This window comes from Hemicordylus capensis, chromosome 6, assembly GCF_027244095.1.
Source record: "Hemicordylus capensis ecotype Gifberg chromosome 6, rHemCap1.1.pri, whole genome shotgun sequence".
Lineage (NCBI taxonomy): Eukaryota > Metazoa > Chordata > Lepidosauria > Squamata > Cordylidae > Hemicordylus > Hemicordylus capensis.
The window spans coordinates 57,154,246-57,180,378 of NC_069662.1; the positions used below are offsets into that span (position 1 = coordinate 57,154,246).

Consider the following 26,133-nt stretch of genomic DNA (forward strand, 5'->3'; position numbering starts at 1 on the left):
TCTTTATACCGATTAATAGATTATAAAAACATAAGCACACCAAGTATATGAAAAGGGCCTTTCCTTCAAGTATCCAGCAACAGCGGGTGGGGGCAAGCTATTTCTCTTGGGGATGCTTACCCCACATTCATATACCCCATTGCTGCCTGTGCCCTTGGGACATTATTCTGGAGCTCAATATACACAACACAAATATTCAGCAATTGTCAGCCACCTACACTTGCTCAGGCTGAGTAAACATTCCTTCTCAGGAAAATAGATTGCCTGCTGGCATGGGAACAAATGATCCAGGAGAAGGCAGGAAAACATTAATTTTCATACATATTTGCAAAATTAGGGGAGATTCTCTTCCCAATTCTAATGCACAATTGGGGTGCCAGATTAAGATTTATTTATTTAAAATGTTTATACCCCGCCACTCTAGTACACCACTGCTCGGGGCGGCTCCCAACAATAAAATAGATACTATGTAAAATAAAATGAATAAAATTAACCAAATTAAGCAAACAAGTTAAAAGTCCAGGCTAAAACCAAAATCAGAATTACTGTTGCTGTTTTATAAGTTTCAAATTAAAAGCTAAAAATTGAGAATTATAAAAACTAAAGAACCTACCAGATATAACCAAAGATGGATCATTAGAAGGACTCTTTTAAAAGATGTATTTTTAGTTGTGTGGGAGTTTTTTTTTTAAAGACACTGAGGGAGCATGGGGAAATTCTTCAAGTAGGGTGTTCCAAAGCTGAGGAGCCACAACCAAGAAGGCTCTGTCAGAGGTGCACGTAGGTAATTTTGGAGCCTGGACTTACTGGTCTTCCCCTGCAAATTAAGCATCATCACGCTCTGCCAGGTGACCACACCACCCAGGACAGACTAAAGAGGATTAGGGGGCACCCAGGGGCTGTGAAGGCCCTGGACTTTGGCCCTGAAGTCCAGGGGTAAAAGCACCTCTGGGCCCTGCCTCTAAATTATCACAGAAGATTGGAAAATTGATCCAACTCCATTGTGAAACCAAAGAGGTGCTTTTCTAAGGAACCACTTTCTCACCAGCCCATCTGAACAACCGCAGGGAGATGCCCACTTCTGACTCCACTTGCCTGAACCCTGCCTCCCTCTCCAGCTAGTCACCCACTACACTCAGCCAGGATGCACACACACCATTTGTGCTGTGCAGCCTTTCTCAAAGGGAGCCCAGTGTGCCACCTCCAGAACACAGCCTTATGGTAAATATGTCAGCATCAGGCAAGCAATCTGAAAGACTGACCGTCTATCTCCTCTCTTAACCTCAAGGAGCCCCCTAGCTCTTTAGGACTAGAGGAGAATATGGAGACTTGCCTGGAGTCAATTTTTACTGCAGCGGGCAATCAGGCAAGAGGCTAATTACAAGCCTGTAAAGACTTTTGGCACGGAAACAATCGAATGTAGGAAGGAATCCTTACTTCCTTATTATGTGGCCTTCCCCATCTTTGCCACTGGGGAATATCCCACTTTCATCCCCAGCAATTGAGGAAGGCAATGGTGTGGAGGAAATCAGATAAGAGGGCTAACTAATTAGATATTTGCATGCAATTCATTTATTCATTCAAATATTGATATCCTGCCTTTTAGTCCCAAGGGGACCCCCAAGTCAGTTTACAACAATGGAATCAAAATATGAAAAATGTGTGTAAAAATCCACCTAAACAAAATCGACAGAAAGATAAGAGGGCAACTAAAAGGGGGAAAACAAATTTAATCTAACCCAAATGTATGGCACAAGGAAACAGTCATTACAATTCACGAACACAACACCAATAAAGAGGGGAGTCAACTGGGCCTCTCAGGGTAAGGGATGAAGATTAGATTCTGCTTCTCTTAAAAACTAAAAACAAACAAAAGCCCTAAAATGATATATTGAAATAAAATCACAGCTGATGCAACAATATAAAATAATAATAATAAAATAATTCAAATAGATCAAGGATTTCAAATAAATCCATCTAAAAAGGTAACATTTCCATAACACAACAATCAATATCCAACAAAAACAGCAAAGTAATATAAACTTACCAATAACACTACCCCAACACATACATTGTACATATAATAGCATTTCCGGGGGCATAGCAAGAATGGAGCGGGCTCTGGGACAAACATTAAGATGGACAAGATGGGCCCCTGTCCCCTACCAGCCCCACCCTCCACCTTCCCCTCCTCCTTCCATATCTTTGCTGTGTGAAAAACAAAACCTTCTTGGCATGCCCTTTCACTCCTATGCAGATATGACGACACACACAAACACGTGTGCGCACACACATTTCCCTGGCTCAGAATATTTGGACATATATACCTACTACCTAGACAGCCGCCTAGTGGCGCAGCAGGGAAATGATTTGACTAGCAAGACAGAGGTTGCCAGCAGCGATATAGGAAGATGCTGAAAGGCATCACCTCATACTGCATGGGAGATGGCAATGGGAAACCCCTCCTGAATTCTACCAAGGACAACTACGGGGCTCTGTGGTCGTACTGACTCAACCACACTTTACCTTTACCTACATAGATGATTCCTCTCTTTTGACCCCAAGATGCGTCCTCCAGTCAGAAGCCAACAGGGTGCCAGTGGGTCAGGGGGAGGGAGACTGAAGAGCAAACACGTGCTCAGCCAGTAGGGCCCCCTCCCTTAGGAGCTCAGCGACATTCCACCCTCCACCCCATTCAATTATAGCTATGCCCCTGAGCATTTTAGCAAATTCAGTAATTGTTCATTTCATAAACACCACAGCACACACACTTCACTATCTGGGCTCCACAACCAAGAAGGTTCTCCCCTGCAATCCCACCCACCTTACTTCTGATGGCCTCAGTCGATGATCTCAGTCGGCAGGCAGGATGATGTAGCCCTTTAACATCCTCGTAGCAAACAATTAAGGTCTTTAGAGGTGATCACTAGCTCTATTAATTGTGTCTGGAAATAAACCAGCAAAGACTGAATAATATTGCAATAGCATACTCTGATGAATGGGCTCTGGTTAAAACCCTGGCTGCAGCATCTTGCACTAGCTGCAGTTTCCAAGAAATTTTTAAAGGCAGCTGCATGTCGAGTGCTTCTGTGGTCACCTAACTGGCATATGATCAAGGCATGGGTGACAGTGGCCAGGAAAGGGCAGAGCTACCCCACAAGCCAAAGCTTTACAGAGACATACTCCTGGCCACAGCAGCTACCTGTCTACCCAAGAATCCCAAGCTACGAACTTTATGTTTAATGGGAGTGCAACTCGTCCAGAACTTACACCTAACCCCAGATCAGCTCTCCTACTGAGCAAGATAACTTCTGGCTTGCCAGGATTCAGCCTCAGTTTGTTAACCCACATTCAATCCATCACTGAGCTCAAGCATCAGCTCAGGACTTTGGAATTCAAAAGGAAAGTGGGGGTGGGGGGAGGCATAGCAGCAGCATCTTGATCTCAACCCCAATCTCCTGGACAGCTTCTTCTAGCCGTTTCGTGTAGATCAGTGTTTCTCAAACTTTTTGGAGTCAAGGACCGCTAAATTCTTCGTGCAGAGTTTCAAGGACCGCTACATTCTTCATGCGCAGTTTCCCGGACCAGCAGTTAGTAAAGGGGTTTCAAGTCTGTCTATCTATCTATCTGACTTCTATACTGCCCAAAACTTGCATCTCTGGGCTGCTTAGAATGAAAATAATATAAGCATTAAAATAATTAAATTTGGAATCTTTTGCAAACATGGAATATTAGGGGTTCTTAACCTTGGGTCCCTCAGTTAAAACTCCCATAACCCCCAACAACAATGGCATTTGACCATTATGGCTGGGGATTATGGGAGTAGAAGTCCACCAACATCTGGGTACCCAAGGTTGAGAATCCCTGAATCTAAAAGCCTGGGTGAACAAATTTGTCTCCAGTATGTCTTCAGTATGTGCGGGGTGGTGGTGGAGGTGCTTCTGCTTACTCAGTGGAGAGGGGATGTTGGGCCATTAGAAAAATTCAAAAGCTACATGGGTCCAATGAAAACAACATACAAGCAAGCCCCACTGATGCAAGAGGGAAACAACGTTCCCTCTCAAGGCGCCTTGACCACAACAGGCAGCTGGGTTTCAATCAACCAACCTTTGGCTGCAAACAATGAGCATGCAAGAACCAGCAGCCCTTCAAGTGGCGCCCACTGCCATACCTTTTCCTCCATGCCCCCGCACCGCATACAGTTTGAAGCTGTAAAGATAGGGAATAAGATAGCTGTAGGAAGATCTCAGCAGCACGTGGAGGCAAGGCACAAGAAGGGTCCCATGCCTCTGTGATACTCTTCCTCTTCCGTGCCATGTGCAAAACTGAGGAAGTGAGTGCCTTGATTTCAGTTGGGGGGGGGTTGACTCCCAGTCAGGGACCGGCACTCAACCCTTCGGGGACCGGCAGCGGTCCAGGGACCGGTGGTTGAGAAACACTGGTGTAGATAGTACTGAACAACATGAGGGACAAAATGGAACCCTGAGAAACAACACAGGCAAACAGCCAAGGGATCCAACAGTAGTTCCCCAGTACCACCCTCTGGGACCACAAAACATTGCCCTCCAGCCCCATCCCATCTAGGTGACCTAGCAGGAGACCATAGTTGATGATATCAAAAGCTGCTGAGAGGTCCTGCAGGACTAACAGGGATGCATCTCCCTGTCCAGTTCATCCACCAGAGTGACCAAGGCAGTCTCAGTCCCAAAACTAGGGTAAATTAAAAAACAAAACAACAAAAAAACATGTTCCTCCCCCACCCTTGCAAAATCAAAGGGGTCATCATTAATTACTGAAGAACTGGCAATTTTTCAGTTTTCAGGAGATGTGTTAGTCCTGGTAGGAAAACAAACAAAAATTTAGACTAGTAATTCATCCACAGAGATTCCAAATTCAACCAGGATGCACAGAATCAGCAATTAGAGGCCCCTGGGCCAAATCTAGTCCCCGAGAGTTGCATAGTAACCCAACTGGTTGGAAATCACATGTTCTGTAAACCAATTAGCCAGAACCCTCTTTAAATTCCAGGCCAGGATTGCACCTCGGCAACAACTCCCATCTGTCAAAATTATTATTATGTTGGCCCTCATCTCATGCCCAACTAACCTTTTCTTCCTCAAATATAACCCTTCAGCTGCCCAGTTTTTTCAGAGTACCTCCCCCACTCACCAATCCAAACAATAATGATTTCCCAACTTCAGGCCTTTAGCTAGTGCTTTGTTTACCCATCCAGCCCTTTGGCATAATGTTTCTTTTGGGCTTGACCTTTCAGCTGCTGGGAAATTTTGATAAAAGGAAAAGCCGTTGAGTCTAGAGAAGTCTTTGCTTAACAGACCTCTGGCAAAACTCTTTGCACATGCGAAAGTCATACACGCATAGACCATCTGAGCATTCTGCACGTGCACATGGTCTGCTATTTGCGCAACTCCTCTGCTTATGTGCACATAAGTAATCCTCAGCATGCACACATATCGCCTCTGCATGTCTATACTCTGAACATACTCTGTTTTCCTGCTCTTGCTTTCAAGATGGCAACAGAAAAATGCAGTGAACACACATACCACTATTTGTGTGCACACCTGCAAACAGCCCTCCTGTGCACATGCATGCATGCATACACATAGACACAACCACCACCACCAAGCTCTTTCCTCCCTACCATCCTTTAACAAGCCTGGAGCACACCCACCCACAGACAGACGACTTTGAACTTAACCAAGTCCAGAGTGCTCCCCTCCCCAACCAAATCATTCTGTTGCACTTGGTTTCTCCCATGTCCAACACACACGACTGTCTGGCACAAGAAAGAGGAATATCAATGTATGCGAGATCATTTGTTCTAGTTCATGCCAAAGCCGTTGATGAGGAGGTAGGGTGTGGGCATGCAAAGAGGGAAGCTAGATCTCTCTGCCTGTTCTCCCAGAGAAGATGTTCAGAAAACGCCAGTTATGCCTTTGTCTGCTTCTCTCTGCTCCACGTTGCTTGTAAAAGCTTCATGCCAAAGACAGCACCCATCAGAGAAAAGATGGTCACCAATCCACTGGAGTGGGGGGAAGCGGATTCTGAAAGCAGCACTGGTGATGTTGGGGAGTATTACAGTAGACCAGGCCTCTCAACTTTGCCCCCTTCCCAACTGTTTTTGGACTACAACTCCCAAAATCCCTAGCCACACTGGCCAATAGCCTGAGATTATGGGGATTGTAGGCCAACATCTACAGGAGGGCCAAAGTTGAGTAGACTTTGCCAGGACCTTTGACACATTGCCAGGACCTTTTAAAAATAAGTGGTTCCTTTGGGGGGCGGCGGTGGGGGAGGAGTTTGAATTTTTAAAATGATGACAATGCAGTCAAATGCACTACTCTACAAGGAAAATACTGGGGGTTACATGAAGTGACCCAGCACCCACCTCCAACACCAAGATTCGCTTTTACAGCTGGTTAGGAACAGGAAATGAAGAGAGATGGGAAATATTGGGGAGTTCAATGGTATAAACATGGTATCCATACATAAAAGGCAGCCAAACTGAAGTAACAACACTAAAAGGACACCGTGGATTTGTACTATGTCTGGTTTTGGAGTGTCTCGTGAGCAAAAATAAATCTAACTGCCAACACACAAACCACATCCCAGGCTTTGCAAATGACGTTTTATTGAGTTATTTGAAAGTTTCTGGATTCTCATACAGTATCTAAGTTTGTCCAAAATATATATATATTAAATGTTGGGAGCGAGGGGAGTGAAGAAAAATTTCTCAACAGATAAGTGCGGGGTACCGCAGTGGTTCTGAAAGCCTGCTGACTGCTTCGATGCTCCCTAAGAATAATGTTTAAGAAGAATTTAGCTCAGTGTTTCTAAAGCACTCAATTGGGCAAGCAGCACCCACATTGCATTGCACTCGCACGCGTCTAGATTTCTTTTCAGTTTCAATAATCACGCAGTCAAGTTTTTCCTGGACTATACAATTTTAGGTTTTAAGTGGAACTTTGCGTACATAAATACAGTCACTCCTTTACCAACGACCCCTCCCTGTGCATAGAAAAAATAGCATGTCAAAGAGAAAGCTAGGCTCAGGGGTGTAGCTATAATTGAGCAGATGGGTTCAAAGAACCCGGGGCCCCTAGCTCCTGAGGGGGCCCCCAGCTCCACCTCTCCCTATTGTTTTATCTCCCTCACTCTGAGGAGCCACCAGGAAGGAGCCAAACACGGTCCCTTCTCCCCTATCTAGGCTGAACACTTTCTTCATGACATGCTAGTTTTCTGAGTGCAGGGAGGTTTTTCCTCATATAGAAACATTTGGGCATGAAGATTCCATACACACATACCCCTTTGGAGTCTGAACTAATATAGCCCCGGGAAAGTGTTACCACCAGATTCTGTTTAAGTGACCATTTTATAGGGAAAATGTGGATTTTAAAAGATATTCTTTTGTTTCTAAGAACATCTTTATTGCCTGCCCTGATCCACCCATTCCAGAAACAAGTTTCTGCAAATTAATGTGCTCAAGGTGCCTAGAAGCCCATCTCCTCCAGCGTTCCACAGCTGAAAACAGGGTCACTTTTGTGTACTCACAACACACGCTTATTCTCACCCTGAGGATCACTGACTGAGCCCCCTCCCCCTCTAGACATTGCTGAAGGCTCTTCTTCACTTGCTGGACTTTAAATAGTTGACCTTGTAGCGGGGTGGGGGGGGCACTTAATAGAGTGTATAATCTCAGAATTGATCCAGTGGTGCTTTTTAGAGAATAGCAGCAGCTCAAAAACCTATCAGCAACATTTATTATGAAGATGTAGGTGGGAGGGAAGCAATACACTGTGCGGGCACATGCAACAAAGATAATTAAGATAATCTAGGAACATAGGAAAGCTGCCTTATACCAAGCCAGGCCATTGGTCCATCTAGCTCAGTATTGCTGCACAGACTGGCAGTAGCTTCTCCAAGGTTGCAGGCAGGAATCGCTCTCAGCTCTATCTTGGTGATGCAAGGGAGGGAACTTGGAACCTTCTGCATGCAAGCAGGCAGGCACTCTTAGAGCGGCTCCATCCCGAGTGGAATATCTTAAAGAGCTCGCACATGCAGTCTCCCATTCAAATGAAAACCAGGGCAGACCCTGCTTAGCAAAGATGAAGGTTCATGCTTGCTACCACAAGACCAGCTCCCCATGTATTTAACTTCTAGAGCGCCTAAGATATATAGGGGCAATGTTTTGCCAGAGGCAGGCACTAAAATACTGGGACATCCAACAACATATGGAAGCAGACTGTATTGGGGGAAACCGAATGCATACAACAACCAGTAAGCCCACAGCTTACCCTCAGCCTCATGCGTACTCATGTAGAAGCATGAGGATACTGTGCTTGACTGGACATGCATGCGGTCTTCTGCATTTGCATGGGGAGGTGGTGTTTGAAGATTAGGCCCATATCCTTTGGTTCTTAAAATGGTTTTGAAAGGATTCCTGTCTTTCAAAAGGTGGTGTGTGTGTGTGTGTGTCTGTCTGTCTGTCTATTTTCAAGTGCTCACATATGCACACTCATTTTATATGTAGATATACAGATATGAATGACAATTCTGCACCAAGAAAAACGGTATTCTGTGACCTGCAAGAACTATTCAGATTTGCATAGGGTTGCCTGATTTACATAATTTGTTTTACTTTTGCTGGTCACAGGGAGGGACAAATTGATAAGCACAGCACAGAACCACACATCCCTAACCACCAAAAATGCTGCTAAGCGTTCACACATGCACATACATGCACCCGCTGCCGAGACTTAACCAGGTCTTGCCTCTATACCCAAAGAGACAACCCAAGAAACACACTCCAGCACTTTGCATTATTACAGTACAATCTCTGGATGTCCAATGCTGCATCTGATTCCCTTGTCTACAAGTGCTGGGCAAAAGCCATTGTGTGTGTGTGCATGCGCAAGCGCATATGTGTGTGTGCGCACGTGCACACACACTGCTTCAAGCAACCAATGGTTTGAGTGTGTGCCCGGACATAGCAACAATCACAGTCTTCCATTGCTCCTCTCTGACTATAGGCCAGTACCTAGATATCTATTGTTTTGCTTCTTCTTCCAATCTGTTCATTTTTTGAGTTCTCTCCATGTATTACCTTTCACATATCTGTAGTGCATTTGAAAAGCCATTTCTTTCATATTACCTAACAAAAATAACATAAAATTCTATAATAAAAAGCTTCCAACTCCCAAAGCAGTTTCCCCAAAATCCTGCCAACGTGACCTGAATGGAAATACGTTAATGTCTGCAGCACCAGAAGCACAAAACCTTGCTTGGGGGTGAGGGAAAGACCCCCACTAGGCACATTTAACCCAAGACTGAAAGCCTGGCGATGGGATTGGCCCTTTTCTTTACTCTCTAACCTTTGTACAACACCTCGTAATTGCAGGTGGCATAATTATTATTAATAATAATAATCATAATCATAATAATAATAATAGCAGCCTCATTGGTGATCCCTGCTGCACAGGGGACGACATATGGCACAAAGAGGCACCATTTCTCGATGGGTGCAGCAGACAAGGAGCAACAGATTCTACTGCTCTTGCATTGCCTTGGATTGGGGCCATTGGCTTAGCAGGGGAGGGGAGGGTCAAAAGAGGATATGGTTGGAAACATTTCTGAAAGCCTTTTACTCTCCTCTCAGCACTATAATACAAAGAAGAGGAGGAAGTTATCTTCCCCTTCATGGTCGATACAGAAATTTTGTTTCCGAGGAGGGGGCTGGGTGGGGGAGGGGTGCCGCCCCCCCAATCTATCCCATCTGGGAAAAGCAGCCTCATTTGATGGAATCAGATGTCGGATGGGTGCAAAGGGGAAACAATCCTGTACGGTAATTGCAGTCCTCTCCCTCCCGCCACCCCTATATATGCTTGAATATATACAATGGGAGACAGACATTAGAAGCCACAAAAACCCCTCCTGGCTCCTCACTCAGGCAGCTTTATTGTTTCCATAGCAACCCCTATACTTGGCAAGAAGCCAGATTATTATTGCAACCATCCAAGGTGGAGGTGGGAAAGGGAGACGGCGGTGGGGGGTGGGGGGGAAATGAGTGGAGAAGAAGCAGGTTTTTTAAATAATAATAATAAGAAGAACAAGACCTTCGCGTTTGCAAATTGGTTTGTGGCTTACATCATTCCCGAGGCTGGGCTATTCCTGACACCTCCACATATACACAGAAGGTAAACCCTCAGTCAGAGAAGCACAGGGACACACAGAGGTGGGACTTCCTGAGGCGATTTATCATCTTTGTTGATAAATGCAAATCATCTCCAGGCAGAGGATGTGTTGGAGAGCTTGTTCTCTCCATGGAGGGAGGGAGAAAATCCTGAAGACATGTGTACTAGAAAGGGAAACGGATTCAGAGATAAGCAGCCCTATAGAGGTTTTGATCCGTTTGGTCCTATAGGAAAATGTCTGGATATGATGCGACATTTGTCAGAGGCAGTCTCCTACTTAGGCAAGGAAATAAGCTTTTTAAAACATTCTTCCTCCACCCCACTTCCCCTTCTTCCTGTCTCTCCCACAAGGTCAAGTTTTTGGTTTGTTTAAAGTGCCAGTAAACAAGCTGACATGGAATGAATGAAACACAAAGAGAGAGAGAGAGATTTGGGGAGAAGGGTTGTATAAAGGAGATATGATTCACATACACAGATCTTACTTCGTTTCCTTATGGTGCACACTACTATTACTTATACTGCTTGTCAACAAAAAGGTTCTCAAAGTGGTTTGCATAGGGAAAAAGAATAATAAGCCAAAGATGGGCCCCTCTCCCTCAAAGGGATCACAGTCTAAGAAGAAACACAAGGTAGGCAACAGCCACTGGAGGGATGCTGTTCTGGGGCTGAACAGGGCCAGTTGATCTCCCTGTACGAAATACAATACAAGAGAATCACCACTTTGAAAGGTGTCACTTGTCTAGTTAGCAGGGGCCATACACCTTGTATTATTATTTTATTTTTTACATTTTATATCTCGCTCTTCCTCCAAGGAGCCCAGAGCAGTGTACTCCATACTTAGGTTTCTCCTCACAACAACCCTGTGAAGTAGGTTAAGCTGAGAGAGAAGTGACTGGCCCAGAGTCACCCAGCTAGCATGATGGCTGAATGGGGATTTGAACTCGGGTCTCCCCGGTCCTAGTCCAGCACTCTAACCACTACACCATGCTGGCTCATCATGTCATGTATTGACATTTTGATTTACCTATGTCTCCCCACCTAATTTATTTCTAGAGTTTGCATGGTGCACACACACAAGACCATATCCCCAAACTCCCTCATGCTTCCCCCCGCCCCATTTAAGAATATTATATATTTCTTTTACTTGCACTTATCCCTTTCATTTTCATTCATTCTTCCATTTTGCTACTGAAGGCAATGTAATTGTCCTTTGCAGGGATGGTTCCAGAGTGTGAGGTCCCTAGCTGGTTAAACTGCCTGCCCCTCACTGCCAAACAGCAGCATCATTTTCAGTTTGCACAGAGCAGCTGAAAAGCAGGACAAGAAAATCTTAGTTTGCCTGTCCCACTTGTCACTTTGGCTGCCTTAAACAAGGGTTGCCAAAATCCTAGGACCTGGCACTAATCTTTTGGAAAATTCTTCAGCTTTTAAGAAGGTTCAGAGCAGAAATAATAGAGGGGCAATATTTGAATTTGAAATGTAAGAGATTTCTACTTTGTCCTCTTCCCCCCTTCCCCCCATTTTATTCTTTTTCCTCTTTGGAAACAAAGGCCAGGTTCAAAATAAAGTGTTTGAACCTTCTTTAGCATAGAGGGCAGATTTAAATTGAATCTTACAGCCATGGGAAATAGGGGATCCTGGGTTGGTTGGTTGGTTTGTATTAAGTCTTGTTAACTTTTATTTTAACCAAACAATAGATGATGCACCCAAAAAATACAAAGGAAGGAGTGCATGTGTGACAGCGTGAATTTCAGCCCAACCAAAGTTAATTCTGCAGGGCAGTCTTTCACCAAAGATCAAGAAAAGGCAAAAAGAGATTACCAAACAACAACAAAAGCCTGGTTAAAACAGCAGGGGGCAAAGCAAACTGAAGCCAAATCCTTTGTATAAGTCTGGAAAAAAGAAAGGGGGAGATTTGTGTGACAACTCTGCAAAAAAAATAGTGCACACACATCCCGCCTTCACTACTACCATCACTACAGGCATTCAGAGGTTTACAAGGTGTGTGGGGGGGGCAGTGAGGGGGTAAGGCTGCCTGTATCCATGTTTGCATCCTTCCTTCCTTTTAATCAATCAATATTATTTTGGCTCAATGACCACAAAACCTCCTTTCTTTCTCTCTCTTCCTCCGTCTCTGTCTAAGCTTTAAAATAGCAAACACACAATACATTTGTATTTTAAAAGTGTACGTCCTGCTTTATCAAAATAAATTATCGGCACTCAAAGTGGCTACTAGCAGAAGTTTAAACATTAACACACTAACGCATTAAACTACCCATTCTACACAGCTTCAGTTTGGGGAGGGGTCGGGGTCGGCAATATGTCAAATATACCAAAATCATAGGTGTTGTTGGTTCATTAGGAAAACAAAATCCAAGAGCCATCGTCCATTTTTAATAGGGCCGTCCAAAAAGATATATAGTTGTGAGCTTTGGAGCTCTCCAGAACTCTTCAGCAGGCTGGATGTTAAACAAAAGGGGAAGGGGGAGAAGCTAGGCATGGGAGCAGCCAGAGCCCCCAGAAGTCTGCAGTGTATAAGCGCCTTAAGATGGAGTGCAGGAGTTAGGCAGACTTAAGTTGATTAGCCTCACTTGGTGCTAGACCCCGGTTTCACAAGGCATGCAAAGCTACAGAGACAAAGAAACAATATTGGCCATTCCTCCATCTTTAGACAATATAAGAACTAGCAGTTATTCATGCCTCCAGAACTAAGGAAGTGTCAATGAAGTGACTGAGGTTTGTTTTTGTTTTAATTCACAAATGTGTCCTTAAGAAACTAAGAGGAAAATGTAGCACATCCACACACAAGCAATTGCTTCCATTTTCATTCCGCAATTTGCTTAATGGCAGAGACACAATCACACCCCGGCTCCAAGCTCCACCTGAGCTCTTCCCCCCCCCACCTCCCTTGCAATGATGTTCAGCTTCCCTAATTCCACTTAACAGGAGCAACAAGAGAAGATGAAATGGTGGGGTGCCTTCCTCCCTCCCTCCCTTACAGCATCAACCCAGTCGCTGTCTCCAGGCACCCTCAGATGGCGTTACATTTCCTGATTCGTTCATCTTCTTACACCAGTTTCTATAGTTACATGCCTGGTCCAGATGGCAAGATGCCAACTCCAAAAGAGAAACCAGCCTATGACATCTTGTCATTATGGTCTTGAAACTGAGTTCCCCTGTCTGGTACCTTGGGGGGTACCCCAACTTTTCAGAGAATGAGAGGGTTTTCTCTCTCTCCTGTACTTGTACCTAGATGGTCTGCTTTTGCAATCTCTTCCCCTCCACTCCTCCCTCTTAGTCAAATTTAACTTCCTCCATCTGAAAATGTCAAATATAGCAGAAAAGGAAATGGTGAACTGTGGGAAGTTGGTTGGGTTTTTTTGTAGGAAGAAGATACAAAGGGTTTAGTTTAAAAACGAATCAGTTCTTGGTTTAATATACGGTAAGTAAGAGCTCTTTAGTTCTTTCACAGCTCACCTATGGAACTTGTGACCAAGAAGTATATCTGAACATGTGCAGAGTGTCTCCTCCTCCACTAACCACAACTATCCCAACACATCTGGAATGCAGAGATTTAAATATGACCTAATCCGCCTATAATTTATTACCATTATCTATATTCTATATCTTGGTGGGACCACCTTTTCTTCCCTATTCATGCAGGTTGCTTGCTATATCATGAAAAGGGGACACTTACATGTAAACAGCAGAGTACTTTTCCTCAGCTCTCACACATCTGGAATTAGTGGCCAGGGCTTCCAGCTCAGAGCATATGGCCTGAGCAACACTTAAAACAAAACAAAACAGCACTGGAAACAATCCAAACAACCAACCTGCAAGTGAAAGCTGGTTTTAATAAAATCCTGTGATACTGAAAACCAGGATCTCATTTATGGCGTATGGAAGGTGAGGCTGCCTGCTAGTTTCTTCTTGTATTAAGACATCTGACAAAGTAACATTAATTGTCATTAGTCTTTTCTGGTTACGTGACCCATGAACTGTGATTAAATGTATTGGTTATTTAAAAGAACGTTTTTAAGGAATGTTGTGATGTTTTAGATTCTGCACACCGGCCTGGGGTCCCAGGATGAAGAGCAATATATAAATGCAACAAAGATATAATGAAAAGAGATGACATCACTTCTCTCAGTCTTTCCTGAAATCAAGCAGCTCCCTGCCACTAACTGCCCCCCAATAAACAGTACATGTTTGTACTCCTAGAAAAATCAAATCAAAGAAAAATGCTTTTCGAAGAAACTTAAATCAAAGCCCCACCACCTCCTACATTATGTATGACAACAATATGTTGAATCAGAACCTTACGTTAATCTAAGCTCAGTTCACATCTAGAATGTATCTTAATTTGTTCCAGGGCTCTGCCCTGGAACACTGCAAAATAACAATATTAAAGATAAGTAGATTTCCTGCACCACTGATCAACTACAGCCCATCCTCACATCTCTGGGATTAAAGGACGTTTTGTCAGAAAATATCAGATTCCCAAGGAATGTCAAATTCCAGCATCTCTCTCTCAGGGCTGCAACATTTTAATTGGTCTTGATCTACCAAGCAAAAGTTCTAATACCAGGCTGATTTTTGTTTCCACTTAACAAATGAGCCTGAAAGACAAGCCACTCCACAAGTGCCTTGGATTTCCTTTCAAAGCCACACTTACTGAAAACAAACTTTTCTTTCTTTCAGTATGAATACAAAGCTAGCAAGTATTTTGTGGGAAAAGCCACAAGCAACTAAAATCCACAATTCTCTGCTGAAGTTAACATTAATATATCTAGATTTTCCTCACGTGGGTTGGTCTTGAACTTGTTCTTTTTTTAAAGCCACATTTGTTCTGGCATACTTCTGTAATAGGAAATATTTTAAATTCCATACTGATGAAAAATAAAATATCAAAAGATATTTCCTTCTAGCAAGAAGGGCTAGCTTTTATTCACTGCAGTTAAAGTAATCACATAAAAGAAACCCTGCAGTTCCCTCAAGAAGGCACCTTTTGAGACATTGGTAATATGATTTATTAAAGTGAATCAATTAGAAGCTAGGTGATTAATCAAAAGGAATGTGTTATCAATAGGCATGTCTTTTTACAGATTAATCTTGTAAAATAAAGTAATTCCTGTAAAAGCCCCTTTGTAGGGTAATTAGCTAGCATTTGCCTTTTTTAAAAAAATAACTCTTAAAAAATTAAAGTGTCATTCTATTATTTTCAAGTTGCATCAGGTGTGAACTGAGTCCAGGTCCTCCTAGCCCAAAGTCCATCTTCTGCACCAGTTTGTCTTTACTTCATTATTTCCTGTTTAAGAAATCAGTGGTGTCTCTGTCCAGTATTCCCTCTAAGGTGTGCGCGTGTGCTCACACATTTTTTGATGTCTGCTCAGTTAATTTTAGATCCTGCTCAGGATCTAAAGGCCACCCTTTGAATACATGTGCGCACACAAAATTCATTCCGCACACAGATGAAAAAAATTAGAGAGAACACTGTCTCTCTCACATGGATGTTCTAGAAATCTAGTCTTGCTATTTTTAATTTTTATTTTGGCAAAGCATTTAGACTGAACCTCAGAGAGAAAATTTGATTAGCAGAGTTGTCACCTTCCAAAACAAAACAAAACCCCATCACAATGATAAAGACCAGAGATTTCTCAATCACTACAATGACAACTTATCATTGTAACTCATCACTGTCTCTGGCAACTTATTTGCAAATGCAGAATGATGCATAAAATGAACTTTTAGTAGTAATACATTGCTGTCTCCCACTTAGAAGTTTAAAATAACTCTTCATCAACATATGCAAATATTGGCAACTTTTCATTGCTGGCAATGGTTTATTGGCAGAACTTCTTTTTGTCTCTTATAACCCAGCTGCTTTTATATTTCCTTAAAGCCTTGCTACCATTCCATTCTGCTTAAGATAAATTTTCACAGGAAAAAACTGCATATTTAGTCAGTCGAACATGGTCATTATACATAATGATTCAGAAGTAAGTCCACAGTGTTCAATGGGATTTACACCCAAATAATTGTACATAGGATTGCAACCAGTGCTTCAATTACAATTACAGTGGGGTCAAAGGGAGGTCCAGCTCCCTTTTCAGAAGGTTATGGGGGCATTATTTGACAAAAGGAGCAAATCAAGAGTGGTGCTTGGAAATTGCATTAAGGGACCACCACCACTTCCCAAAACACTAGGAAGAACCCCCTTGCAGGCTAAGTGGAAGTTATGGACTCAACACACCCATGGCATCCACCCACTCCTACATGCCATCTCCCTCCCTCAAAAAACTCAGAATACCTTCTTCTCCCATGTTCTCAGAGGACTACTTTCTTCCTCATACATTTCAGTTACTGCTTCACCTCTAGGTTAAAAAACAGATAGGGAAACATTTAGGTCTAATTCCAGTTAGTGGGATGAAAGAAAAGGAAGGGATTGGGAGGGGAAGGGGTCATCCTTGTGGGGTCATCCACACATTCGTGTGTGTGTGTGTGTGTGTGCGCGCACGTGGGGGGGGTTGCTAATATACAGAAAGACATACTGCCTAAGAACTTGTACCAAAAAAACCCCCATGGGTTTATAAACTGGGGTGGGTGGGAGGATTCCTCCCTCTCCTTTTCATGTCAAGTGACAGAACAGATTTTTTGTTTTCCACAAACCTTTCTGAAAATAGTTAAATACTTTTTGCAGAATGGTGGATGGATAATTCAAGAGAATAGAAGAGACAACTACAGAGATTAGGATAGGCAGATATTTTACAAAAATGTAGCTGGAAAGAATAGGTGTTTCTACCCCTCACATGCTACACAAGTTATAGAGTAAGAAGGCCACCCTCCCAACTTCTACAACCTTCCAATTTTATATAGTTTTCAGATGTGTTTCAGCCAACAGGACCTTCCAGCATGAGTGGGAGATCAAACAGACTTTCCTAGCCTTACCAATGACCCGTGAATCAACTTGCCAACATTAAGGGCATTCCCCACTCTTCCAGTTTTGCTCCCCCCACCTTGTTTTCATTCTCAGGTCAGGCCGTGTAGTCGATCCCCCTCCCCTTTTCCAACTTGCTTAGAAACCAGGAAAAATATTTGTACAGATGTGTAGCCAAAACTTCCCAAACCATTACCTTTGCCTTTTTGCAAAACTCCCAGTAGTGGTTTTGCTCTAAACCCCGTTCAAAGCAGATCTGAAACATTGGCCTCACTCTGCCCTTCAGTTGTTGACACATAAGAACATAAGAACAGCCCTGCTGGATCAGGCCCAAGGCCCATCTAGTCCAACATCCTGCTTCACACAGTGGCTCACCAGATGCCTCTGGGAAGCACACAGGCAAGAGCTGAGGGCATGCCACATATTCCCTTTCCTATTTCCTTTCCGTTACATAGGAAGCTGCCATATACTGAGTCAGACCGTTAGTCTATCAAGCTCAGTATTGTCTTCACAGAATGGCAGCGGCTTCTCCAAGGTTGCAGGCAGGAATCTCTCTCACCCTATCCTGGAGATACCAGGGAAGGAACTTGAAACCTTAAACCTTAAATAACTTGAGAAATCCAGAAGAGTAATAGGGTTACTTCCACACTCTTTGCTGATCCAATGATCGTAACAATAAAGATTTGATTTTGATTTGACCTCAACGCTCAGCACAATCCTATGCAGGTTTATTCAGAAGCCACTCCCACGATGTCCAATGGACCTTCCTCTCGGACAATAAGTAACATACATAGGATTACAACGTCCAAAGACCGAATTGGGAGATGCTCTCATGGGGGGGGGGATGGCAAGGAAAGTTAAAAGGGAAGTGGGGGGGGGATCTCCCTCTTAAAAACAAAAACAAAGGAAGACCAACTGCCCCGCCTGGCGCCCCACTTGCCTTTGTCCTTCACCTGTAGTCTAGGAATGCCTCCCTTTATTTTCTTTTGGGGGGGGGGGAGGGAAATGGAGCCGGTTTCCTTTAGCATCCCTTTCCAATGCATATTATAATCCATCGTCTCCGGCTGCCGGGTCAGGTAATCCCTTCATGAGGCCAGGGGTGTAGCTATAATTGAGCGGATGGCTTCAAAGAACCTGGGGCCCCAGCTCCTGAGACCCCCCCCCCAGAGCCACCCCCCACCCCTCCCTATTTCCTTCATGATCTCCCTCACTCCGAGGGGCCCCCGAGGGGACGGGCGAACCCGGACCCCTAGCTACCTCCTGCCTGGAAGACCCGTTCCCCGCACACACACCCCCGAGAGGGAAAGAGGCAGCCGCCCGCCAGCGCCCTCACCAAGGCCGCAGTCCTAGGGCCATCCTGGCGTGCGTTTGCGGAGAGATCCGTGCCCTTGGCCTCGGTGGGGCGCGCTTGCCACTGAGGCGGGCCGAGGAGGACTGGGCAGCGCCGCGTCGCGCTGAATGGGCTGCAGGAGACTCTGCCCTGCCACCGAGCTCAAGGCAAAGCAGTCCGATCCCCCCCTGCCTCTGGGCTTTGTCAGGCACTGGCAGCCCGTCCTGCACACGCGAAGCCGGGTCTTTTCCTCTTTCTGGCAGGCTCCTGCCCTTTTCAAGGGATCACTTCTCCTGGTATGGTATTTCAGTCTCGCATGCAGCTGTTGGGAGCACTGGAGAGCCCTGCGGGGTGGCGTGGGGTGGGAACAGCGGCATCCCTAACCCCAAACCGACCGATAAGGAGCCCTGTGAAACTCGAAGGCTTGCATACTGTTACACCAACCAACAAACGCTGTCGGGGACAGTTCAGCCTAAGAGCAGCATTTATAAACTCCATCGATTTAAATGGGGGAAATGCGTTTAAACGCACAGGTTTTTCCATGCCGATTTGAGACCAAGGGCTGCCATCCTAGCCACACTTTTCTAGGAGTAAACCTCACTGAACATACTGGACTTGCTTTAAAGTAAACATTAATAGGCTGGAGTTCTGCCTCTGAAATCAATGGGCCTTAACAGTGTTTGATTTGGGTTAGATTGTGTCCGTGGCTTTTGCCTATTTTGTAATATCCACAACACTATTAAACTTTTGGAACACACAGGTTTAAAGATCAGAAACCAAGAAACAGGCCAGAATCCTACACAGACAAAAACAAAAGAAACAACTCAAGACAAAACCTCCTTTATTCTCAAGTCCTAAGCAGTAGTTCAGTGGAACAGAAGGAAGACACTCCTAGATTACAGCCAAATAGTTAAAACTACAAAATAAAAAGAGCCCCATTTCTTCACTCCCTTTAAGCAAAGTTTAAAGGGACAAACTACAAAACTACAAAGAACTTTTGGCTTGCAATAGTTGTAGTTCACCTCCCCCACCCCTTTTCTGCTTTGAATACAGTTTGAGAATATTTTATTGCAGCCTCTTGGCGAAGACCCTCTTCCAAGGAATTTTATTTTAAGACCCCAGAGATTAGTCTCTTCATGCTAGCTTAACAGTTAAAAACACAACGTAGCCTTTTTATATAAAATGCATTACTTAGTCTAAAAGGACAGAATCGATAGAGATCCCAAGGGGGACTGTAGAAGACCCATTGAAAGGAGGTTTGCTGTGTGCCCCAGATAAACAAGTTCTTGTCTGACTTTTACATTTTTACAAACAGGCATAGAATATTTTTATCATCTCAGAAGAGGATGAAGCCTTCAGCAAAGGAATTTGGAGAGGAGACCCCTCCCTGTTGGAAAAATGGTTAATACACCTATTAGGGATCATAATAATGTGTGACTGGCAGATACCAGAACTTGGGAAGATGTAAGGTATCCTGCGATAAACAAGGTCAAAAATCAATTTCAACATGAAAAGAAGAATAAAGTGCTCAAGCCCTAGCCTCAGAGGTACCTTAATGCCAGATGCATGGTCAGGCCACAGTTGCTCCACACCGAAGGAAAAGACATTTGCACGTGCTCAGAGACATGCTCTGCTTCTTTATTACCCTTTCATACCCGGTCCTGAAAACAGCATTAAACCCACAAGTAGAGAACGTTAGATTAGCCTTCGTTTATTTTAAAAGGGTGTAAGCGGAGGGCTGACACCATCCAGCACCTTGCCGAAGCTAAACAGCTGGGAGCCTGGTCGGTGAGAGCATGGAGACTCGATTGCCTGAGAACTCTCGACATCTACAGTCCTGAGCGCCGTGGAGAAGAGGCGGATATAAATGTAATAAAGAAATCAAACATGTCAGGCAAAGTCAACCTCTTTTGATTGGTCTCGACAGACGGCGGTAAGGAAGCGACAGCTGTGAACTGTCCCTCTCCCTGCATCTGTTAAAGACACACCGCCTGGGGAAATTCTTCGATGGGGACCCACTCCCTGAATTTAGCTGGATCTCTTATCTATAGCTTGAAGTACAAAAGTGATCTTGGAGAAATCGACGGTTCAGCGCCTCAACAAGCCAGAGAGAAAAGTGTATGAGTGTGGGGGGGGGGGGGTCTACAACAGCCGTGGATTTCTATCCTCGGCCGTGGCTTCTAGAACCCAAACGGCAACTCCATTGCAGCAAGGAGGGAGGAGGCTTACTTCCAAGGAAGGGTGCATGGGATTGCAACCTTCAGTTTGGATTCAGCGGTATTTTCGAGTAAATTCGGAGAGCATCCCCTTGCATCGCTGAGCCCGATTACGACCTAAACAGTGCGGTGGTGGGGTAATCTGTTTGGAACCCCATAAATAAGGGTTCAAAATATGAATACTGGACTATATATATCCACACGTTATGTTCAGCTCCCGTAGAATCTCGATGCAGTGTACAATACCCTTGTATAGATCTGTATACAGGCATATTCACATGTTATGTTCAATGTCCCTATAGCAACACATTTCCTATCTATGCTCAGGTTCATTTCTAAAATAAACAGTTATTAACACAAACACATATAAATGTGTACAGAGATCTGTACCCACATACGATAAAATGTCTGAACAGGGCTATTATTTCATCGCTTTCATTTGGACTTGCTTCCAAACAGATGTGCTTAATGGACCGAGTAGATAGTGCAAAGCTTAGTTTTGTTCCTTTAAATAAGAAAATAAAAACTTGCCTGGGCTCCACCTTTCTCAAAAGACACATCCTCTGCCCAAGAAGTTCTTCTCCACAACCCCAGCCGCGGTTACTGGGGATGCAAACAAACGCGCTCTACACGTGGTCAGATGCACCCTGTCACTTCACATATTCTAGGACTAAGCCCAAGCATTTAGTGGAGGATTGAGAATCTTGGCAATATGATCACAGCGGCAGCGCAGCAGTTTAAGAGAATGTATCATGGAAATCCCCCTCGCATTATTTATTGCCTAAAATCCGAGGTCCTCCACTTACATTCATTGTTTGGCTTACCTACTGCACAGCCAACCTCTCCCTCCTCCCGGCTTCCATGAGCCAAGTTCTTGAGCTCCGGGAATAATTTTCTAGGCTCAAGACAGCGAAGAGTCTCGAATCGAATGCTTCTGAGAATGTGCAGAGTACAGGTTCCTCAGCACTGACCCACCACCACGGCTTTTGGGACCCAGAAATGCGGAGAGACATCAGCCACCACAGCTTGTCTGCCATCGTCTTCGGTCCAACTCTAACCCCTTCCCTGTTAGTATTCCCGCTAGTTCCCAAGTCTGGTCTTTCCCTGGAACCCGCCTCCAACAACTAAATCCATGGGACTATTAAGAGGTTTCCGTTCGACTGGATGAAACAAGCACAGAAGTGCTCTTTAAGGTGGAAAGGGACACCATAAGAACCTCCCGCGAACATGGAGCAATCGCCAGACCCAATCGCGATAATAGAGGGCTTTGAGGCCGCAATCCGAAGCGTGCCTACTTCGAATTAAGGCCCACTGAGACCAGTGCAAGTTATCTCCGAGGAGGAGGAAGCACGCTTAGGATGTGCGCCTTCTTCCAGGGACAACAGGGAAAGGCTAGAACTCTGGTTTTCTTGAATCGGGATGTTGCTCAAACGTGCAAGTCCCCTGGAGTTCCGCGGGATTCCCTCCCTGGTGTGTCTAGGGTGAGAGATTCCGACCGGCGCAGACAACCCGTCGGAATAATTCCACCACCTCCGAGTGGACTCCCTCTACCTTTGCACGGCTGCCCTCAAGGAGCGAAGTGCAGCACAACAACCAAAAGACCACCGGGACAAAACTGAGAGCCGACTTGTGCCTGTGTGGGGCGCTTGTTGCGCCAAGCAGCCTCCGCAAGAAGTCACTAGCCCCCCTCGGGAGCTGCGCAAGAACTTGGACAGACCTCTGCGCCAGAGAGAAGGCGGCCCGCCCCTCCGGTCGCCCGCCAAGGGGACCAGACTTGTCATTCAGGCTCGCTCTGAACACCTTCCTTTGGAAGTCCCCTAGACCAGGGATTTCTCAGCGCTGGGTCTCCAGAGGTCATTGGACTTCACTTCAGCTCCCATAATCCCCAACTAAAGGCCACTGGAACTGAGGATTATGGGAGTTGAAGTCCAACAACATCTGGGGACCCAATGTCGAGAATCCCTGCCCTAGACCACCACAACATTTCGTCCACACGGTTGCGATGTCTTTGTTTCAAGCACGCTTTGCTTGAAAGTAGAAGCAGCGGCTAATAATCGAGCCGAAAAGTCGCCCTCCCCTCTCAGTTTTCCTGGAAGAGTTTAAACAAGCAAGTGCACTTGGGATGAAGGCAAGTCCAGCCTCACCAAGCGAGAATCCTGCGATTTCCTCATCCACATTCTCTCCAACCAACCAACCAACAACTGCACTCGTTAAGACTTCCAACAGGGTCCATATCACCCAATGCAACAAGAAAAGGGCGACACGTCGCCTGTCCCACCTCCTCACAAACTATATCGTTTCTCCCCCGAACTGATCAAGAACCATGGTTGCAACAGGAGGGCAATGCAACACTGCCCGTGTATAGGATCGCCTGGTTGCTGATTAGAGGAGAAGTGATCAACCTAGTTGTTGTGCCGTCGAGTCGGTGTCGACTCCTGGCGCCCACAGAGCCAAGTGTTTTCTTTGGTAGAAGACAGGAGGGGTTTACCATTGCCACCTCCCCCGCAGTATATGATGCCTTTCAGCATCTTCCTATATCTCTGCTGCTCGATGTAGGTGTTTCCCATGGTCTGGGACACCTACCAGTGGGATTCGAACCAGCAACCTCTTGCTCCCTAGCCAAGTTATCTCCCCGCTGAGCCATTAGGTGGCTAATCAACCTAGTAGGACCGACCCAAGAAATAAAATCGACAGGAACCGTTTATCCTTCCCTGCTCCCATCAATGTCCCTGTAAGAATTTAAATAAGCAAAATCAGGGAAGGAAGAGAAAGGCAGACATATGAGGAGGATTGGAAGGGAAAGTCTAATTACAAAGAAAAGAAAGGCACAAGCCAACAAAGTTAACATCTTAACAAGACCTGAGTGCTTAATGTTGTCTGGACACAGGAATAAAGTCCTGTACCTGAAATCTACAGCAGGATACACTGCGAAAGCAAACACCAGTTTGTCTTTGAAATGTCTAGAAGCAACTTGGCTCTTTCCTTCCCTGCATTCTAGAATCTAGACAATTTCCAGTTTTCAATTCATGGAATTCTAAAGACCAGTCGTGGGGGAGGGGTTTCCCCTCTTAATTCTAAAAGTCACATAGAAAGTCAATCTGCCTTCCCACCCCCAGCAAAATACAGAATAGGCTATAATCCTTTCTTCCCTGCGTTCTAGAAACTCATATGGAATATGGGCACCCGTTTCCCCTTTAATTCTATAAAGTAATATACAGAAAGGTGTCTTTTTTCCTGCCATCCCTCCAAATATTGACAATTTATCTATTGTTATTACAATCTAGAGGAGAGGAAGCCGGTATCCCGTCTTTGCTTTCTGGAGACACAAGAACTGAAAAAAGCTTTGGAGTATTTCTGTCTTGCATTATAAAAGAAGTCATTGTAATTTTGCAAGGTATAAATAGAGCTTTGATAGAGGGACAGAGGGGAGGAGCTGAACGACCACCCCAGATTGAGAGGCAGACTGCTACACGCAGCCCAACCATCACGTCTGAGCTGATGTTACAACATTTCAATCTATTATTAATCAGGGGGTGAAGCGCAGACCCAGATTAATTGGCGACAAGGTGATCTTTAAAAAAAAAAAGGAATGAGAAAGAAAGTTTGGGGGAGGGAGGACGACAAAGAGGAGGAGGTTTATTTATTTAGCATCAGGGAGAAAATGCGTCGCGACATTGCTTTTCTATTACGTCTTTTTTCCTCATTCATTTACATGGCGCGGCTCCCCACGCCGCCCGCCTTGATTTCCATACCACGTTCATTCTGCAAACATCGCGACAGAAAAACCCAAACATTGCTCTTGCTTTTCAAGCCCCTGCCTCATCCAATTCCCTTAACCTCCCCCCAAGCCCGGCTCGTTCCCCTCCCCCTTCCCTGCCGATTTGGAAACACCAAAGCTGAACTTTTTTTCCCCCAAGCATATTCCCATGTGATTTGGGGAATGACAGAAACACACCCCTTTTTCAGTCTAGGTTTTCCAGATCAGATGTTTAACCCGCTCGGGTCTGGAGCGCAAAGACGACACACAATAACCATTCTGGTTGAACATGAGGGGCAATAAATATCCTATGCTTCCCCCCACCCCGCACTCTCTTCACATCAGTGCGCCGTCATGTTGTGCCTCTTGCCCCCACTCCTTCAAGTCTGTAAAACAGGAGATTACACCCTCCTCCCTCCCTCCCCCTTTCGCCCCCCCCCACCCCGCCACTTAGGCCTGCGCGCCCTTGGAGAAATAGCGCGCAACCTTCTCGGCACGGAACCCCCAACAGTGGGGTCCCTCAAAGGAGCCCAGGGGAGGCGATCCCGGAGCCTTTTCTTCTTGGGCACAGACGGCAAGATGCTGCCTGTCAAAGCCGAATCTGGCTTTCCATGGCCTTTCTGGCTAGACCCCACCCCCGCCACACACACGCACAAAACACAACCCCCCAAACCAGCCCACCGTTGGGCTCCTTCTCCAGCCCTTAGGAGTGAGGAGGAAGGGCCCTCCCGAGTTCAGCGGAGCTGAAAGGGACCGCCGCCGCCGCCGCCGCCGCCGAGGCAAGGCACCGCGAAAGGGGAGTGGACAGATTCGCCGCCGGTCTCCCTAGTTCCAAAGAGGATGGGGGACAAGGAGCGAGGCGCGGGGGGTGGGGGTGGGTGGGTTGGAGGACGACTAACATTTCAAGGATGGGAAACCCGAGGAGACCTATTGGGATTGTTCCCATCGCTTCCCTTCCAGCAGCAAAAAACAAAGAGCAACGAGGAGCCGGGGAGGACTGACAAATTTCTAAAGAGAGAGAGAGAGAAAAGATCGGCCATCTTGAAAGCAATACAGAGTGAGGAGGGGGAAAATAGAATGAAAAAGGAGAACGAGTGAGAGAGAGGGTGACAAAAGGAGAGGGGAAAGGAAAGAGGAAAGGTCGCCTGGCGCCCGAGAAAAGAAGCTCTCCGAAGCAAGAGAGATTGGTTTTTGGAGGGGAAGGTGCACAAGCCCTACCTGATCCTGGATCCTTTCTAGGGTGCGCGGAGGCTGCCAAATGTGGAAGGGAAGGAAAAGCGATCCTTCCTTGCACCGATCACGCTCGAATTTAAATGTATATATTGTTAGAGCTCCTTAAAGCAGCCGTCCCTCCTCCTGGTGTTGGGCTACAGAGGGGAGAGGGGGCAGGGAAAGCTACAAAATGGCCCTTCCCCCCCTTTCCTCCGGACAAAAAGTCCCGCCCCCTTTTGGGGCCTCACGTGATTTCATTCCTTTAGGGTGTTTGCAAAAGAGCGAAGTGCCTTTAAAAAAAAAAAAAAGGCGGCGGCGGCGAGTCAGGAGCGGCGGGGTGGGTGGGAGAGAAGCTGGTGGGCTTCTCCCACCGCTGTCTCCAGACAGACACACTTCTTGCAACCAGACAATGAGAAAACAACCCCCACCGCCGCCCCCCACCCCAAATATTCCCAACCAGGCTACGAACATGT

The 26,133-nt window shown here is 45.5% G+C and overlaps 1 protein-coding gene across 5 annotated transcripts in view; it reads right to left on the bottom strand.

The window, feature by feature from the left end:
- Positions 1–25,889, bottom strand: part of PCGF2 (polycomb group ring finger 2) — a 62,281-nt gene extending 36,392 nt beyond the window's left edge. The window contains exon 1 of one of the 5 annotated variants that reach the window (XM_053263195.1): positions 25,667–25,889. Coding sequence is in view for 1 of the 5 variants with exons in the window: in XM_053263194.1 (XP_053119169.1) it covers positions 20,027–20,082 (56 nt within the window). In the remaining 4 variants the exon portion in view is untranslated. Of the gene's footprint in view, positions 1–16,518; positions 16,542–18,478; positions 18,625–20,026; positions 20,174–25,129; positions 25,252–25,666 lie in introns of those variants that run through there. The other 4 variants (XM_053263198.1, XM_053263194.1, XM_053263197.1 and 1 more) reach the window with 4 other exon arrangements.
- Between the last annotated feature and the right edge of the window lie 244 nt (positions 25,890–26,133).